General features: G+C 37.7%; 1 protein-coding gene across 2 annotated transcripts in view; it reads right to left on the bottom strand.

The window, feature by feature from the left end:
* PCNX1 (pecanex 1) overlaps positions 1-20,901 on the bottom strand; it is a 96,533-nt gene that overhangs the window by 56,449 nt on the left and 19,183 nt on the right. Inside the window, exons 5-8 of one of the 2 annotated variants that reach the window (XM_034062653.1) lie at positions 19,400-19,489; positions 16,155-17,852; positions 5,031-5,163; positions 231-415 (exon numbers count right to left, since the gene is read on the bottom strand). In XM_034062653.1, the coding sequence (XP_033918544.1) occupies positions 231-415; positions 5,031-5,163; positions 16,155-17,852; positions 19,400-19,489 (2,106 nt within the window). The remainder of the gene's footprint in view (positions 1-230; positions 416-5,030; positions 5,164-16,154; positions 17,853-19,399; positions 19,490-20,901) is intronic. The other variant, XM_034062654.1, reaches the window with a different exon arrangement.

Genomic DNA, 20,901 nt, shown 5'->3' with positions numbered 1-20,901 from the left:
ACCCATATCTATGCATCCTCAGAACATTTCTCATTGAGCATTTGTTAAAGAACATGCCTGGAAAGGAGACTGTGAAAGGCAAGGAATTTATGAGCAATATGGTCTTCTAAGAAATGCAGCTACAAGATTCAACATCAGATCTAAGCTCAGCTTCCTTTCCCTGCGTTATTACCAACACGTGTGCCGCATTACAACTTCCATGTCACCAAGGTTACATAAGGCCTGCATACCAAGTTCATCGTGCAAACTGCTACCACCTACAGCAGATGCAGCGGCATGTGATGCTTCTAAGTGGACACTCCCATTTCTCACCAGCAAGGAGGCGCTAGCGCCGAGCACCGCTGCCTGGGAAGGGGAGCGGAACTGCACTCTGACCTGGGAGGAGGGCTGCTGGCCTTGCTGACCATCTTGAAGGCTACGAGAAAACATGGATTGGGGACACATTACTGGGAAGAAGAGAAAGATAGCTAGAAGTGAAGCAAAAACAAGACTTTTTAATTTAAAGAGGTAAACTTGCAGGAGTATAGCATTAAGAACCAACTTACTAGGGTTGAGATAACCCATAGATTTCATACAGCAGTATTTGGGCACTGGTTATATCAGTAACCTATAGCTCTTATCTTACTTCTTAGAAGCAGTATTGATAACATCTCCCCAAGTCACCATAAAGTAGTATCTCTTTCAAGCCTTAATTTGTAGGAAGTAAAGCAAATGACTGGTGCTTAGTCTAATTGTAGACTAACCTGAAGTATAACCTACACACAACAGTGACTATCCCAGTCTTCTCATTATAGACTTTTTTGCTCGTTTAGCCAACCTGATCAACTGTTTAATTGGTTTGGGGTTTTTTGGTCACAATAACATCACCTTTCTTGCTACTAATCTGCACTCTAACTAGAGTCTTTAAGCTTTGTTAGCAGCCACAAACCACTACCACAGACCTTATATATGACTGTAGTTAAAGCATTTGAATTCAGAAACCTGTAGAATGTTTATAAAACTTCTGCCAATTATTTGTTAAGTCTATTTGAAGTTATTTTGACAACACAGCAAGAACTTCGTTAATCAGTATTATTACTGCAAAGAAATTATTCTACACTCACACATACTTGCACCTAGAAAGAGGCTTTAAAAGCCAACTTGGGCTCCAGAAAAAGTCTAAGTTTACAGCCACATGAATTGACAATGCTTGAAAATGCTAGTTCTCCTCTTCAAAGCCTTCTCGTTGCAAAACTATTTTATAGAGCTATTTTTAATAGCTTGTTTAATATTAAACATGGCAAAGTATCAGAAAACAGGACATTTACACTTGTCTATACCACATCCTACTTTGCAAGACTAGCAGTTTTTTTTTGTCCTTCATTTTGTGCATTTAAGCCACATGTCACAGTCAGTAGCTGTGGGACAGAGTGAAATTAAGATTTTTTTAGACAAAATAATTTACACTTTAAAAAGACTATGGGAAATATTTTAAACACTCTTTTCAAAATATTATCATCTGGTGCTTTTAAAGATGTCACTATTTACAGCATGATGCTACAACTGGCAAGTGAGGCAACTGAAAATATCTTACTAAGCGCTGAGGTGTTACATCTATGTACTTGCTTTCAACAGTATTTTCTAGAACATCTACTTTTCATCTACTGGAAAACAAACCAAAGATTTAAGAATAGGTCTTCAGAAAACCTCATGCAAAATAAAGCAGGCATGCACACAGCTCATTAAGTAAAAAAATGCAATTCATTATTTATTCTATTATAACATATCTTAATCTGAACTTTAAATTCAGTGTTTTGCTGCTGTATGCAAGGCTCTCAGTAAGCTACATGGCAACAAAAGCCCTAAGGAAGCTCACAGATGTGCCAGCCTTCATTGTGTCCCTCCAGTATTATCAACAACACCAAAACGATGCTAAACAACACCACCTTCCCTTTTGTAGCTATGTATCAAAAGGTATATTCAAAGTTGCCATTTCAGTGGTTATCCATCACAACAACAACAAACCCAAAATAGGCATTAACAGGTCGCACTGACTTGTAAAAGATAAATCCTCTGCCTGATTAGTTAATTATAAAACCAAAATTCTGCTTTGGACAATCACTTAACAGATAGTCCTCATATCAGACACACATGCATACACCATTGACTACATAGGATGCATAATTAAAGTGCCCAAAACACTGTTGACATGTAGGCAGGACAGAAGCAGGGGTGGTTGGTTGTTTTGTGGTGGGTTTGGATTTGTTTTGTTTTTAAAGTTGCCCAGCAAAGTACTCTTGTGTCTAATTTGGCATCAGAACAGCAGAATTTACTAGATCAGGTTTTACTTAAGTGTCTACCATTGCCAAACATACATGCATATAATGCCATTGTTTCTTTTACTAAACATTCCACAGGGGAAATGAAAATTAATAGCAATAATAGGTAGGAAATATTTTAAAAAGCAAAAATCAGGTTGAACTCCACAGGTTCTAAAGTAACATCCTCATGACATCCAATATTGTGCCAGAGTTAGAGATCAGGAGATTAATGTTTTGCTGGCAAGAATACAAAAGCAGTAACATCAAGGCAACAAAACATGGGTGAATCTAATGCCGTTAGAAGTTTAACATCTGAAAGCACATGGATTAGCAATATTAGGAACTAGACTGAGGCAGCTCACCACTAGCATATACAAGTAATGCTAGTACAGTTGCAGTGATACTTGGTGATAGCTGGCAAAAAAAAAAACAAAACCAAAACCAAACACAAACTGCCCCCCCCCAAAAAACCCTCTTTTTTTTTATTTCATCAGATTTCTTCCCTATGCACATTATTCTAATATTTAAGGGTTTCTTCCTCCAGCAACACATAGAATTTATACTAAAATTAGGCTACCCATATAAAGAAAAGCTTTCAGACTATTCATCTAGAAAGCAAACAGTAATATAAACAAATGTTTCAGATATATCCCACAGTTGGTAGTTTATTGGTAGTCTAAGTGGAATTTATGTCAAAACAAATCTGAAAGCACTGTGGTGCTTGGCTGGACTACAGCAATTTAACTCCACTCCAAAGGACAGACATTTAGCATCACAGACAATGCTTTGAGAAAACTGACCTCACTAAGCATTCCATTCTGTGGTAAACACCATACATGTATTTTTATTAATGTGCCATTATGTCAGAGAAAGTTTTCTTTGGATTTTTATATTTAGAAAGTAACAGATTTAGAAAACCGGAAGATACATAGAGAAAATACAAGTATTTAATCCACTCTTTCACCCTTGCACATCTTGTCTGATTAAAAAGTTCTTTTTGTCAACTTCAGTTTTCTCATGACCTCACAATGAAGCCCAGCTTAAACCATAGGAACTCCAATGACTGCAGTAGTGTGTAAAAAATATGGCAGCTCTAAGCCTCAGTTTAAAACAGTCCTTTATTTATCCCACTTCCTACCTATGATCAAGAAAACTCACTGTTTTCTGGTTAATGCACAGTTCAGGAGTTATGATTTGTCTGCACAGCCTCTTATGAAAGAATACACAAAACTATACTATCCTGCTCTAATAAACAAAAACAAAAACCCACAAAAAAGCAAAAAAACAAACAAAAAAAAAAAACCCACCCACAAAAAACAACAGAAGCAAGTTCAACAGAGAATCATCAAGTGACCTAAGAGAATGCACAGTTTTAGCATCCTGCACTACAAAGTAAATCACTAAGTTAAAGTTGAACAAGCCAGGTTCAGCAGCACGACCAAATTATGTGAAACGATGCGATTGCTGCTACATACTGCACTATCTACTAGAACCATAGCTAAGTAGTTTCAGTGCTTGATGTGGCAGAAATAAACCTTTCATTTGTTTAATTTCAGGCATCATTCTTGCAACCCTCCCGCCTGAGGAAATCTTACAAACTTAGTCCTTTGTCATTTCAGTGGTGACACAGAGATGGCACAATTCCTTGCCTATCCCTTATTATAAAGTATTTCCTTTTTATTTGCTCAGTTTCTGTAGCTTTTTCTAGTAATAAAAATTATATTAGTACTCCTGAAACATAAAGGCAGACTGTTCCTATTTATTAAAGACAGCTTAGCATATGAAAAGATCATTAAGAATACACAACACATACGATTATTCCTTTGTATTCTTCATATAACTGGAAGAAGAATTATTTTGATATATTGGGGGGTGGATGTTCCTTCCATTATAGGCAATGTTCTGCTGGCCTAACACTGTGAGCTCTAACACTGTGAGCAACCACGGGATTGAAAGATTTAAAAAGCAAACTTAAAAACTTACTGTGGTTGCTCCTTCTACTGCTGTCAAACTGACAGACCAGAGTTGCTGTATATAACATATCACTAGGCTCAGTATCATTAACAAATGTGCCAGTGAAGGTTGGGACTCCTAGGACACATGTATACGGAATATTTTATACATCTCTAAGGCATGCAAAGTGCCACATGACTACATTTCATACTGTACATTCTATAGCAAAGGCATCACTATTACTTCATTATGTCCCTTTTGCTGTAAGAAGCTGCAGGATGTCCATACAACAGTACACCTGTATTTTACGTTCAGAACCCCTGCAGGAGCACTTTAGCTCTTTATAATGTTCTGCTTTTGTTACCATGCTTCTCTCTCACTATCTACAGATGTGAAAAGTGATTACAGTCCTAGTCCCAAATGCATACTTTCTTAAAGGAAAGAAAACCAAAAGGAGGAGAGGTGAATAATATTTTCTTGGGTTTTTCCTCCTTGCTCAAAAGTAAAAGTTTCTGAAGGTTTGTTAGCATTAGTTCATTTTGTTATCCATCTGAAATCAGCTGTAACATGTTAGAAACTGGCTATCCTGCTCATTTTGAAAATAGTGCCACATACACATGCACAATTCAACAAGCCCACAGTGACATGCAGTGACAGCTCAAGGAGGTTATGGTGGGGAAGGAAGTAAAAAGTGCGTTGCTGGCAACACTGGTGGGTATGGGGAGAAGTGGTCTGCTGCATGCATGCTAAATATGGTGGAACATTTAGATACCCTACCTGAGGGGTGATCCGATGAGCAATGTAGGAGGGGTAGGGTTACTCCCTGCATTGTGCCGGCGTCGTACTGCCTGACGCCTAAATGTGCTGCGTTCACGACGAAATGTGACAGTCTCCTCGCTGGCTTGTGCTGCTGCATCAAGACAGACTTTAGGTCAAATAAGAACCCATCCTAATTATGTACACAGTAACTTAAGACTCCTTCCTTCCCCCTGACCCTCCCCAAGTTAATGAACTTGACTTGCAACAACAGCAGTAGCTTAGACACTGTTTGAATAACCTGACTCAATGCAGGATCACAACACACAATTATTAATAAGAATCTGGATGATAGGGGGTGAAGTGTGTTCCTGAGTTTACAGTTTATTTCCCTCCTACCCCACATCCAAACAGACAGGTTGCAAAAGAGTTAGACATCCCAAATCTTCCATTTACACAAGGCAGGAAGAGACAAGACTAACATCACCTCTATCTCGTTTAACAGATAATTAACGGAGAAGCCTAAAGGACAAGAAAGGTCCTCTGCCACTCCTCACCATATTCTCTCCTCAATTTTACAGTTTCTGCCAAACAGGTAGCACTGAGGTTAATCTCGTAACAGCTCCTCAGGGGACAAAACAGAGTTGCTTTTTTTCTTTTTCCTCACCAAGGGATAAATATTGCTCATTTTAGACTAAGTTACACTATTATTTGGAGGAGCAGGGGGTTGTGATAAGTGAGAGAATAACTTTTGTGAGCATTTGTAGTTTTGTTATTTCAACTCCCCAAACACAAAGAAAAGCTTTTGTCAACTTATAAAGCAACACTGTAAAACATTTGCATGTACCCCAGGGAGTCCAAGATTTTTCCACAGATTGACCCCCAAAATGTGTGTTCCCTAAACTTCACAGTCAGAACAACTTCAGCTCTGTACCGCTTCATGGTGCATCTGCAATAATCTGAGTTCTCCTCCTGAACCAAGGAAGCTATCACCCAATTTGAACGTAGAGTACTGGAGAGCTCAAATGAATGGGTCAGAGAAAATAGGTTTTGGCAAGCTAGTGAAGTAAGAGAAGGGGAAAAAAAAACCCAGCAACAAACAAATCAAACCACACTTGACATGAAACCAGTGCAAAAGTAGAATCACAATACTGAAGTGGAAGTCACAACTTGGTAGCCAAGAAGCCTGCTACTAGAGTGAGAAAACCAAGGACTGTGTCAAGCCAAAATAAAAAAACTCAAAACACTAAAGCAGCAATTATGTTTTTTATGGCATAAAGATCACAGGCAGAGTGCTCCATGTTTGCTTTAGTGCATTTCAAATTACAATATTCCTATTATTAAGCTTTCAAAACTTACCAGCGAAGACTAATGCTGGTCTACAGGGAACAGCAATCTATAGCAACCTGCTACTGCTGCTGTGTATTACTGCCATTGCCCAGAAAATAAAGGCCATGTGGAACAAGAGTAATTCCACCCACGAAACAAGAGGTTATCAAGTGAATACTGCATATGAAATTTCAATCCATAGTTTGCTTTAAGAGCTAAGAAGCTACATGAAGTCCAATATTACACTTTAAGACCAATGTTCATTACCAAAACACCAGAAGTTAAGGATGTCCTGATTTCAGATCTCTGTTTTCTGGAAAATTCTGGGATAGCACACTTTCTCCTTATTCCAATTACTGTTTTTGTTATTCTAAGAAAGAGTAGATAATAATTCTCTTTCAGTGTATTTTAGGAAGAAATCAAGACATTTCTCTTGTGGTTCAGTATACAGCTTTTTAAGCTTTGATTTAATACACAGCTTAACCTAATTTCTTCAAGGATTTCTTTATAGCTCTCATATTTAAAGTACTGGGAAAGACAGTATGAATCCTCACTTTAAGTTATCACACAAAAGTTCAGAACTGCCCACTAATTCTGGCTGCCAACTTGTAGAGCTCAATTTTTCCAGTGCATACATCAGCATTTAAAAACTCACATATTCAAAACGCAGCTTCCACAGACTTCAGATGCAAAAGCAACTCTGCACGTTTCTGCTAATCAGGCCACAGTTAAACACCACAAAGTAAAGAACAGTGACTAGCCTTAACTGAAATGTAACCTAACTAATTACCATTAGGATGGTAAACATAAGCATTACATCTTAATTATCATTCGCAACTACTTAGCAGCAACAACATTCAAGAGAAGTTCTTCAAGGCAGCATACTTAACACTGACAACATCTGTTTTTCTTTATTCAGTAAACATCACTTTCTGCAATAACTGAAGCCCAGATTATGGAAACACTAGAGGTCCTTCCTACACAGCTCCAATTCATCCCTAAAGCCTTCCTCAAGCAGTGACTGAGGCAGTGTCCTGTGAGAAAAACGGGGATATAACAATATTTGAAGATTTAAAAATCAATTCACATACACTTGAAGATTATATCCAAGGATGTACAGGCAAATAGTTCTGGCATTTGCTAGATTATTTCATTTTAACCTTTGCAAATGGTTACAAAAATGTAAAATCAAAGTAAATATTAAATAGTAGATATTAATGTAGATTTCTATCTAATCTACCAAGGAATTTTTTATTAATCTTTTCATTCAGTGTATACCATCTACATATGCTCTTCCTGAATATAGATGGTAGAATTCAGGATCTAAGCAAGTTTAAGTTCTTCTGAAAAGACTGCAGTGCTTTTCAGCCCAATAAACTCCAGCCTGTTAACGTTATGCAAAGTCTCAAAAAGATACGTATTGAAACCATGACGAAGTAAATAAAAGCTCCTAAATTATCCTCTATCATGCTCTGAAAGCAGTTTAATCATGAGGGAAATAGCTTTAATATAACTAAGCTTCCTTTAATGTTTACAAAATAACATGTTTTCATGTTTAAAAACAAAACTATACAAATAAAAGTATTCCTGTACAGAGACAGTTACAGCATATCTTTAGACTATCACTCACGCTTTTCTGGTGCTACTTGTGACCACTTACGCTAGACTCCCAAAAGGTTAAGATCCACCATCTAAACCCACGTACAAAATCCACATCTAATACGTAAAGATAACATAGGTTATATTTCTACAGTTCCTGCTTACTTTAAGTAGATAAGGAAAAGGTGACAAGCCTTTCACCTTACAGTGTTTACTAAAGTCTGTTTTGGTTTTCTGTTTAATCCTGAACTTCTTATGTTGAGACACTACATTAATATCAAGAAATTTAAGCATAAATTTCTTCTGCACATTGTCACATGAGTTTGAGCCCTCGACATTACCTGTCCTCAGGAACAAAGAAAAAAATTCGTTTGAAGTTCAAAGTGCACAAGTTAGAAACACAAACCTGTTTCCCAAAGATCAGTATGAGACGGAGACCTAATGACAACTTTGTAGCAAACTTAACCCTCCCACAGCTACTCCTAGATACAGTAAATCTAACCTCAAAGAGGAAACAATTTGACTTTTGTATTTGTTAACGGAACTGTGCATATGAACACATTTAGTTAAATTAATTCTTTTTCTTCCCCCTTTCATTACACTGAGTGGAAAAAAGCCAAATTAGCAATTACAAGCCTAGAAAGTCACGAGGATACCATTTCATCACCACACATTTGGAATGTTACTTTCCTAATTGAAGGACTAAAATTTATTGGAGAGAAAATTCTACAACAACAAATAATTCACATCCTTTGCTGGAAGCATCTGAACACAGGTTGAACTATGCTGCCCTCAGGTTATGCCTTTCCAAGGTTTCTCACTGTCCTGCACAAGTGGTTTTGATTAAGCTTTCGGAGTTCAGCGAAGTTTTACACAGAAATGAAGACCCAAAAGTTTTACACTACAACTACATAAACTTTACAATAACTAGCTTTAAGAAACACACAATAGAACTATTTGCTTTCAAACAGAAACGTTTATACATACAAGCCAAAATATTTACATCACCACCCCATATGTATGTACCACTGTTTCTAAGCCAAACTTTTAAGATGGGAACTGAGGAAGCACAAGATTAAAAAGCAGAATTTCCAAGTTTTATTGCATCAACAAATCCCATTTAATTTTTTCTAGACAAAAATTATAAACTTGGTACTTCAGATAAATTATTGCTAAGTAAGAATATTACTTGAAAGATGTAGTACGGAGGTACTACAGGGGGGTAAAGTATCCACACGGAAAACCAAAGTTCTCAGGATAAAAACTGCAAACTTCAATCGGACTAAAAAGAAAGCAAAAAACCAACAACACACACACAATGAAAACGGTGTTGCTCACTCTCCTCAGAAAAGGGAAGTAAGGGGAAGTTAAAAACAAACACTGGAAGCTTAGATGGTTTTGAACATTAGTCAGGTTAAGCATGGTTAAACATGTGCATGGAACTTAAGCGATGTTTGGACATGCCATTCCTCTCCCTGTCAAATGGGAAATTGTAATCCAACTATTTTCAACCACTGGTAATAACAAACCTTAGAAACTCTCCATGAAATCCAAAATTAATAGTTTATGGCACATGCATTACATATAACCAATAAAATCTGTCTTCCAACACTGACGATACTTTGCCAAACCAAATAGCTGAAATTTTGTTCTGTATTGAGTATCTATATCTCACTTGAGTTCAAAACCCAAGAAAAGCCACAGTCCACATGCATTTATGGATTAATACCACCACTCTCCTCACGGTTTATGCATTTGTAGTTTATTCTCATGTGCCCTAATACTTAAGATACCCGACTAGAAAGGAGGAGTCAGTTTAGTCCGTATGTTCAGTTTACAGTTATTAATTACCATGGATTATGTACCATCATAAGACCTACAACTTTTACTTCTCTGATGAAAAAGCAAAGTATTGGCTTGCAGTGTTATAACTTTGTGTGGACATGTATTAAAAAAATATCTCCAATACCAATTTCTGAAGAATGGAGATGTGGGCAGCAAAGGAGAAACAATGAAGAACAGAGCTGAAAAAGATATAAAGATAAAAATTTCTGATAGAAAATAGGGCAGAGAGAAAAAAGCACACAATTTAGGAAGGAAAGCTTGACACACACACAAGAAGAGAAAAATAAGGGAAGTAAACCCCAAGAATTCAGTATTGTGGTTTAACGTCTGAAGAAAACAAGTTTGAGACTAGGCCAGAAGAATATTTACAATTACATCAAACCAGCCACTACAACAACCCAAAAACCAAAACACTATCAAGCAGGGAATAAGCAGGACAATGAAACCATTTGGTTTGAATTCTGAACCAAAACTTTTTACAAGCTAGCTTGATAGACCTATTTCTATACCAATGCCAAAGATAAAACTAGGAAGCCCTGATTATTCTACTTCACTGTATCTCCCACTTGAATTATTTCACATTTAAAAAACACTAGGTGTTACATGGACTTCTTGAATATAATGCTGATGGACTTGCTGTCAAAGAGCTAAAGCTATGACCTGACCTGATCTCCTGGGCAATTCAGTCCCTAAATCCAGGGATTTGGACATCTATTGCTGCTAGTATGTTCATACAGCAGGCAAAAGTTCATAACCTATATTAATCTTTCTGAAATTTAATTCTGACTTTGTATTCGGATTTATTCACCTTTAAGGACAAGACACTTTAATCTTAGAACACACAGCCTTTCCAGCATAAGCGGTATTCTACGTATCATACACAGAAAGTTGTGTTTGCTTTGAATGGGTTTCTATTAACTGAAACACAAGCGTTAATTAGTAGCCAATCTGGATATATCCTAGAGTTACATCTCAGCTACATTTGGCAGCAATGTGAGCACTTCCATTACAGTTCAGAGAGTTCTAAGAACTATCTCAGCTCTATGAGTAACAGCAAATCCAGGTACAACTACAAAGGAGCATGAAAAAAGTGGCTTATAAACTTAAGTTAGAAGATGCAGCTTCATTTATACCAAGCATTACATTTTTTTATTCAGCTCCTGTTTGAAATGATTACTTGGCAAATTTATGAACACCACATACTACTACTCAACAACACTGAACCATTCTTTCCAAACTAAGTAAAAATTGTGAGAAGTAATTGCACAAACATTACCAATCCAAGCCATTTAAATAATTTACAGCAATGCAAAGCATTTTAAAAGAGTTACCACTGGTTTCTTCAGGAGGCTTGAGAGAATTTAACCAGGGTCAAATTTTACAGAAATTTTACAAAGTTTTACCCAGCAGAAACCCAAACAATTATATAAAGTGTATTTTGCTTAATTTTTAATTTTTGGTATATGCTGTCACGCTTTGGCATGCATTTCTATCAAGTACCCTGAACTTCTCTTAAGCAGCCCTGGAGAACTTTAGGTAGAGTATCTACTACTCTGTAGGTGACACACTAAAGAGTGCATTTCCACCAAGTGACAGGAAGCCTCTTACCACCAGTACTTAGAACTTTTGCCAAGCAATTACACACACCCCTGGCTCTCAACAGCCATGCTGTGAGTTGGACAAAATTTGAGGTTTTTGTTTGTTTGTTCCCCATCACCACCGTTATGGAACCACAAAGTACAAGGAAGATAGTAATTACATTGGTTGTAAGTCATCTAATGAAAGGTCCTGTGTCATCCATAAATAATAGAAAGGGTGTAAACCAATCAGGATAGAATCCCCATACAAAATACTAAAACTACATATAGCTTTAGTAAGTAATGATTAACAATTAAGAGACAAATGCAAGATTCATTCCAAGTGTTATTTCAACGTTAGTTCCAAAACTGCAGAATTCAGTTTCGGTCTCACACATCAGTCCTAATGCTGTTTACATCTCTAAGTGTTCAATGGCAACACTCCACCTCTACTGAGGTGACAAGATTTCCTAAGACAGAGGTAACTCTGTAAAACTCAACCTTTGCACACAAAAGCTGTGACAGAACAGCAATATGCTTTCAAAGTCAGATACTCGGAAGGACTAACATGAAAATGCTTGAACCAAATGCCATTTACAACACTGGTAATTAACATCTAAAAATCAACGGGATACAGTAATTTGATTCCCATAAAGAGCTTCATATAGGAAAGAGGCCCTTTCTTCTGGCCAATCTGCTTCATATGATGGTTACAGGAGAGCTCCTGATGAACATACGAAAAGAGACAGCAAACATACACAACACCAGATTACAGTACTTTTATGTTTTTCAGTTTCTACCATTTCTGAATTCTTCAAGAATTTGTCATGCAAAATTGATTTAGCAGTTTGAATATAAACAAATAAGACTCCAAGAAAACAAGACCAGAAGCCCCATCTTTCATAACTGTATTAATTTCTACCTGTGGAAATCAAACTAAAGCCAACAAAAGCATTGAACAGCTCTACAACAGGCAAAACAAACAGTGTCTATTAACCACACCAACATGAGCACAGTAGGAAAGAAGTGATACATTTCTAACAGCTGACATGACCATTGGCTGTATAGAGAACTAGTGAGAGGATACCGTCTAATGATTACAGGCAGATACACTAGGCACAGACGTACAAATACATGCAGACTGAAGATTAACAGGTTTCCATGTGCCATATGAAACAAGACTGTAATCCAAGCTCACAAACCCTATTTTGCCTGCCTGTAGAGATGCTGCAAACCACAAGCCACGAAGGAACAGTATGAGCTGTTACTTCAATATCACTATGCAATGCATAGAAGAAAAAAAAAAAGCATTATATTACATGCAGTTTTATTTACAAAAGGCTATGTAATTCAAGATCTTAAACTCAATAAAGAAACATTAAATTACAAGCTACAAAAGACTAGCAACTTAAAGAGTGCATCTTTTACAGTTAAACAGAACCAGGGAGAATGCTTGATTTTTCAGGTCAGCTAGAGTTTTACAAAACATCACTGTGTTATTGATGGGATTAAAATGTTGTGTTTTTTTAAAAAAGTTTGTACTAACAGCAGTCCAGGAATAGCACACATCTGACAGAAGCCAGGCACAGGAGAATACCAAGGTAGTATTTCTGAAATACCACTGGACATCTAGGCAAACTTTTAGACATCTAACTACCTGATTTAACCCATAACTCACCAATTCACCAGCTACTTTCAGAGACTGGGATATAAAAAAGGTTAACAGTTGCAAGACATCTTCCATTTTGCTGTATACATCCACCACATGTATTTAATAACAGAATTTTCAAGTGCTGTTTGTCTGCATTTTAACAAACTGCAATTTCTATTCAAATGCACAAGTTATCTTGTGAAAAGTGAGTCATCCATCACTTCCTGGCATAGTAAGATAGAAGTGAAACTGCTAAACTGTATCTGCTTTGTAAAAGTTTACTAAAGGCCATATCTATTACGAAACGCTTCAGCAGTTAGACAAACAAGTACGAATGTACTTTGTAGTTTACTCCCTGAAGATTTAAAGATAAAATTAAGTTACAATTACTGATTCAAGTCCTATTTGAAAATAGAAACTGAAAGCTGCTACCTGAAAAAAGGAGCCTGTATCAATAGGAGTCTTTTGGTGCATCTGTTAACTGCTCCAGAAAATTATCATATGCAATCACAGAAATAAATATTAATATAAAATAATCCTTTCAGCATGAGATTGGACAGGACAACTTCTAAAAGTCCCATCCAACCAATATCCTCTGATCTCATGAAAATCTGAGCCAACTTTATTCCATAAATGCATTTACTTTATGTGAATAACTTCTCATTTTTCCCAAATAATTTCTATACACATACACATTTATGATACATATTCCACTAAAACCACTCCCAAAACTGTTTCTCAATAATGAGAAATACTGAATAAAAAGCTAAAACATTTCCTCTGATCTCTATTAGTCACAGGTTAGGCCAAAGAAGAAAGCTACCATATAGATATAGCTGTTACAAAACTTGTAATATAAACTATAAATTTTGGGGTACAAGCTTCCTTCCCTTCCCTCCCCCCCTAAAAACCAAAACCACACAATCAAACCCCCACAAAAGAAAAAACAGTAGAAATGATGGACAACATGAAGGAATTATCCGGATTGATCATGAACACATAAATTCAACAGATTACTGGCTTGATGCTAGACATGACTGCATAAATATTAAGCAATGCTAAAGAACAGTGATGTTTTTGATCTTCTTTCAAAAATGCAGAATGACATTCGTTTCTTATAAATGAAACTTCCTATTCTACTGGTAATAAAAACCGTAAGATACACAAAGCGTTACTAATCATATCATCAAATCTGGCGAATTTGTATTCAGACTGATTCTTAAAGTCAGCCTGAAACCCATAGACAAGTAATACTTGGGTCCTTGCCATTAATTAAAAATAGTAACAACTTCAAAATGACCATTATGTAAACAAAGTTTGAAGGGGAAACTGAATAGTCCAGCAAAACTGACAGGGAGACGTTAACTGCTTAAGCTGCTGTAGGTTTTTATCTTCAAGATTGCTTTTAAACATGTTGGGGTTGGTCTTTCCCACCATTTCATTCTTTAAAAGAGGAATCAAAGTATGGCAATATACAGCATCAGTCATGCACCAATACTTTCAGACTGCTGGCAACTGGTGAGCGCATATATAGTCTAACATATTCTGTAAGGTAAAGTAGATTAATCCTCTTTTGAATATAAGCAGAAAATCTTAATTTTAAACTGTAATAACACAAACCAAAACGAAACTAAATAATTTTAAATCTGCTAAAGAGAGCAGAGTCAAAACAGTAAATACATAAATCAGACCTTTTATTTGTCAGATTACTCAGTAGACATAACAGGGACCTATCACTTTAACAAAGCTTAACAATAGAGTATTAGATGTTTAGCTTGCAGAGTTAGTACAAAGAGCTATCTGAACTCTTTCATTACAATTACTATAACTCAACAGAAAGTACCAATATATGTTTTTACTTTCAGTGAAGGCATTTAAATAGGCCTGAACTAATCATAAACCAGTCAAATTTGATCAGTAATCAATACACTGAACTTCAGTATAGCATGCTATTGCCCCCCCCAAAAAAATTAGTTGTACTGATATTTAGAGTTAGCTCTTACGTCAGTGGGGAAAGAGCTATTGATCATATCTCATCTCATTGTGAGCTGAATTCTCTCCTTTTAAGATAGAAGACTTTGCTTAGGCAGTCTAAATAGCAAAGACAGTAAACTTGCTTCAAGTTCTTCAAAACATACATCTTGATCTAAAATAGTTTCATGAAACATTTGTGTGCTTAGCTAACAAGATCCAGATTATACGGTAGGTATTTTCTCCTCAAATCATCCAAAAGTCAGAATAAGGTAATTAGCAATATCATATGATCTCAAAAATATTTTAAAACCACTAATTTCCATGACACAAAAAGCCTTCTAGTTAAGGCACTCGATATGGCTAACCAAGAAACATAATGGAACACTATAACAAGCAATAAACTATTGAGAGCTCCAAAAAATCTGTATTAATACCAGTTGCTACAGATAGGCTTAGTGCTAACATTACACCAAGTAAAACAATAGTTACAGAAAGTAAGAGGAAACCACATTCCTCTCTCCAGCTCAAGAAGGTTATTGTATTCTCATGAGGACAAAAAAAGAAAAGAACCCCAAAGTAAACACTGTCTAGCCAACAATGGCAAAGCTAAGCAAAACCAAATTCCTAGGAGAGTTCAGTTCAGTGACTAGACCATCATAAGAATGTACAATTCAAGGCAGCAGGGTAATGGTTTGGGGTTGTTTGGGTCTTCCTGATGCCACCTTGAGCCATGCCAGAGTTCATCTAAGAGGCAGCAGCAATGTCAAACAATCACTTCCATGTTCACAATTTTCTAAACTGCACAATCTTTCAAACAAAAACAGTTTCCCTTTTATTGTTAACTTTTAAGATAGTACATATAATTTGAAGTTTGAGTAATACAATGGAGCAGGTCTGATCTCATCACAAATAGTTACTTTAAGATACAGCTCTTGTTAACAAAGACTGCCAGTTACAAACCCATAACATCTCTGCCTATAGATTCCATAACATTTGTTTGAATTGAACTCCCATGTCTGCAGATCTTCCCACCGATTATGAAGGAAATGCTTTGTCATTTTACTAAGCAAAAAGGAAGAAACAGGAAGATGCATAGCTGCAACTTAAGTCACAGATACCAGACTTATTAACAAAATATGGCAAGGCACTTCTGATAGATCATTTACTTACCTCCACTTGCTGATTCTTGCTCTTCCCCTTCAGGAAATGTAGCCTGGCTCGGTAAGCTATTCCTAGAACGAGTGACTGACTCTAAGTGTGAAGCCCTTCCCAACAGAGATAGCTCATCTAGCACCTCTCCTTCTTTGGCTTCCAAATCAGATTTTGAAGTGGTTAACTGTTTTATGTTTCCCGGTGCCATTAAACTATTTGGGTCATTTAAACAAGCTACAGTACCACTGTCCAGGCTTAATACTCTGGCACGGTTCTTGGCACTGTTTGTGCTAGAAGTCCGACGTGTAGATCGTTTTTTGCTAATTCCTTCAGAGCTTACGTGGGTTTTGTGAGCATTTTCAGGCTCTGTGCCCCCACGTTCTTTAGAAATGTATTTGGTCTTTAGAGCACTGTACTTTCCCTCAGGAGACTGGCATGAATGGGAGGTGGTGCTGGAAGAGCTATCACTGCTGAACTGGTGAGCTGACTGCATACTTGAAGTCCTGCTTAAGTCACTTTGATCACTGGAGTCCTCATCGTGACAAAACACAGCACTGTGAGGTTTAGTACCAGATACACCTCGGAAAGAGACGTATTCCCTGTGCCGACTTGAATCAAAACTACTAGCCCGCTTTTTTCCTGTCCTTCTCCGGCTAGACTTGTGGGTAGAGGCTGTTCGATGTATTAAACTAGAAGATTTTGGTCGAACATCTCCCTCTTTTTGTTTTCCACTTGTTTCTTTAGAAGCTCTTGAATCTACCAACACAGCTACTTTCTCACTCTGCTCATCTCTTTGTTCAGCAGCCTTCCCAGGTGGCATGTCAGCTTGTGTCGTCAGTTCATTGGCATGTGGGTTCTTATTGGCCTCTTCTGAAGCAGAGGCACCAAGACCTTTCTGACTGTGCATCTCATCAGATGCATTAGAACCCTTTACCTCTTGAACACCACTGACAGTGCTCACTTCCACAGCAGTCCTTTCACTACTAGTCCTTTTGTCAGTAGTAGAACTACTGTCATCCGAGTCAACACCACAGTCCTTTTTCTTACCGTCCTTTTTTTCTTCCCTAGGAGACTCCTCCTCATGCTCTGACAACACACTTTCTATATGTGTTGAGCTTGTATGTTCACTTTTATAGCTACTGATGGTACTGTTAGTGTCACGATCTGTCCCACTGCAGTAGCTTTCTGTTGAACCACTGCTTCTAGTACTCAGGCTTCTCAAACTGTCCACACTTTTGTCTGCTTTTAAGGATTTGCTCTTCCCACTCTTAACCAATGGTTGAGGGCTGCTACTTTTCAGAATGTCATCTAATTGAAAGACTCCTGAAATGCAAGAGTTCTCAGCCAAGGACTCTCTCGATCCAGAAGGGGGCTTGGAAGCTTCTAACTCACTGACAGGATCTAGTCCTCGTTTTTGCTGATAGAGAGGGAAGTCATTTAGTGAAGCATCTGGAAAAGCAACAGCAGAACTAGAAGTCCTTGGTACACCTCGTGGTCTATGATCCTTCCTATAGGAGTGAGAATGCAGAGTTACAAGCGAAGCTACTTCTGTGTCACATGCACTGGCTTTAGACTGGTCCACAAGCTGGTTGTTCGAGAGGCACACTTTGTCACTGCTGTCCCTTGGCAAATCCTGTCCAGAGGATAATGAGGGTTGGATAGAGACAAACGAGTCATTCGACACCAGACGAAAAAGCTTCCGATCCGTTGCCAAATCTGTTTAAGCACATTTAAAAATACCCGTGTAAGTTATAAACAACCAGTTGTAAAGCAGATTTTATATCAGATAAAGGAAATAAACTGACAAATCCATTTGCAAGTACTATGCATTACATTACCATTTAAAAGTCTTCCTATCATCTGAGCAAATCTGATACTTTATATATATTAAAAAAAAATAAAATCAACACCAGCCTAATCTTAGCAGCTAATAAAAGACAACACCATCCTGACAAGTCTCCAACTTCTCTATTGCTCATGTGTGTCAGCATGTTTTTATATATCACAAAGTTTCTTAATTTTATAAGTGTACCCTGCCTTTTGTTTTACTTCTTACATACAAGAACCTGCTTGTTCCACATTAACTTTGAAATCACAAAAATACCAACAAAAATCACCTTTTCTACCAGATACCAACTAAGCTCACAGTTAACGAAGATGCAGGCACTGCCACAGGTCCAGTGGTATTAGAATGAGACTCCCTATGAAGTTAGTGAATCTCACTATCCTTAAAACTGGTGCTGTTAAAACATCATGAGGATTTGCTTTTAGCTATTCTCAGAGATACTGTTTCTGTTACCCATCACAAGTAAAAATGTCCACCTGCAGGTATTACTGAAAGTCAGGCTACTTCCCTTTCTGGTACTGTCACTGAAAACATAAGATCTGGAGGCCAAGTTAAGTTACTACAATCACTAAATTTTAGTACATTTATTGGCACATGTGCAACTTAAGAGACTTCACAAACAGTTCTGTTACAGAGCTGAAAGTATTAGAACACTGCTGTTTAATAAAGCACCATGGCCACCTGTAATCCTGTATTTTAAACATACTTTCTGCACTGAATAACGTAGTAACTGAAAGGAACCCACTAGTCTGATTAAATTAGCCAAAATGAACTATAGTATTCCTAGAGTTAACTTCCTGCTAATCAGCAAGTACTCTAAAATCAGCAAACAAAAGAATTTCCCTACAATTTTATGTTTCATTTTAGTCCAGACTTTTTCCTAGCAATAAAGATACATGAAAATGAGATGTGAAACAAAACTGGACAACTGAAGAATACAAACTAGAAGTTTCCTTACATCCTAGCAAAACACATTTACAAAACTCTTGTAGCTTGCACATTACAAGCTTGTAGCGCCAAACACAGAACTCGATGCAGCATTATTTATTTTACAGAAAAGCATGTCTGACACATTTGGTTATACTGGAAACAAAAGCAAATTAATCTACAGTGAAGTCCATGAACCCCAGGCCACTTGCAGTACAAGTAAGATTGTCTAAAGACATGCAAGATAGCTATCTTTCAGCAGTAAGGAGACAGTAAATACTTATTACCTGCTGGAAGATGCCAGAACAATAAACACACAGCAAAAGTATTCAAGCTATGCATTGCAGGAACTTAGAGTAATTAAGAAATAGAGAACTTCAAGATCCCCTTTCTTAGTCTTGATCAACAAATTGCATGAATTTACTTAGCATGTTAAGCAAAGGGGTTTTGGTAACAAAATACCATGTTTAATATGCAGAAGAAATTTTACCTTGTTCTTCACTTCCTTCTTTACATAAGCTAGAACTCTGGCCAAGACTTAAACTGATATCATCAGAGGTCTTGGCAGTGTCAGTGTCTCCTGTGAATTTTAAGAAAGAAGAGTACTAGTGCTCAAAATATTAACACATACATCTACAAGCACCATAGATCTCTCACCTGTCACAAAAAAACTGGTCATTTTGGGTCTTCATCCAAAGGTAAAATAACCATTACAAGTAGCGCAAACTCTCTAATCTGCCAGAGATAAGTATCGCCTACTCTGTTTCTTTTATTTTGTACACAAGAAACTTTTCATTCAACTACACAGATCTTGCATGAAGAACAGGAAAAGTACCTTACACAGAAGCCAGCAGGGTTGCTGATAAAAATTAGGGACACATTGTAATAAAATACTTGTATAGGTAAAAAATGGTAAGGAAAAATCAGGAAGGTAAAAAACCCTCTGTCCTGAGTTCAGCAGTAGCAGCCAGTTTTTCCTCCTTCTTAGTATCTAGTGCAGTGCTGTGTTTTTGACTTTTCGCCTGGTAACAGCACTGATAACAGCAATGTTTTTAGTTACTGCTCAAATGTTTAGTCTGACCAAGGACTTTCTGAGCCTCATGCTCTGCCAGGGAGGAGGGGAAGCCAGGGGGAAGCAGAGACAGGACAACTGACCCAAACTAGACAAAGAGGTATTCCATACCACAGCACATCATGCCCAGGATGTAACAGATAGTTACCCAGAAGGGTGAGTTCCCTGGGAGGTTAGACTATGTGTCAGCTGGTGCTCAGTCAGGCAGGGTAGGGTGAGTTATCAGTCAGTGGGTAGTGTTGTATTCTCTTCCCTTGTTAGTTCCTTTATCATTATTATTATTGGTGGTAGCAGTAGCGATTTGTGTTATACCTTCGTTACTAAACTGCTTTTATCTCAACCACGGGAGTTGCATTCTTTTGATTCTCCTCCCCATCTCTCCAGGAGTTGGGGGAGGAAGGGGGGGGGAGGGGTGAATGAACAAGCTGCATGGCTGGGTTTATACCACAACAGTTCTTTTTGGTGCTCAACGTGGGACATGAAGGGTTGAGATAACAACAGATCTGAACGGATTAATAGTCACTCATCACAATGCTGATTTAATTGCTCTCAAAGTTGTTTCTCTCGATCTCACAGTTACAGAATGTTGTAACTTAGAGCCGGTATTTGCCGTGCGTTTATCAAGTGTGGGGCTTGGGCTAAGATTATTGTCTCATTGTACTTCATGGTACTTATGTGTAATACAGGCAGGCTCCGGCAGCAGGGCAGGACAGACGTGGCCATGGACTTGTACCTGGCTGTCCCACTGCTCTTCAATGTCCTGAGCCTCATCCTCACCTCCATCTTCATGAGGCTATGGGGAGAAGCCCCAGGAGTCAGCAGCAGCAGAAGCGGCTCAGGAGAGTGACCCCGGGGACCAAGCTGCAGTGGAAGAGGGGCCAGAGGCCGGGAGGGAGCGGATGCCAGTGAAGGAGGTTGGG

Source organism: Melopsittacus undulatus, chromosome 4 (assembly GCF_012275295.1).
Source record: "Melopsittacus undulatus isolate bMelUnd1 chromosome 4, bMelUnd1.mat.Z, whole genome shotgun sequence".
NCBI lineage: Eukaryota > Metazoa > Chordata > Aves > Psittaciformes > Psittaculidae > Melopsittacus > Melopsittacus undulatus.
This window is presented reverse-complemented; position numbering and strand designations above follow the sequence as displayed.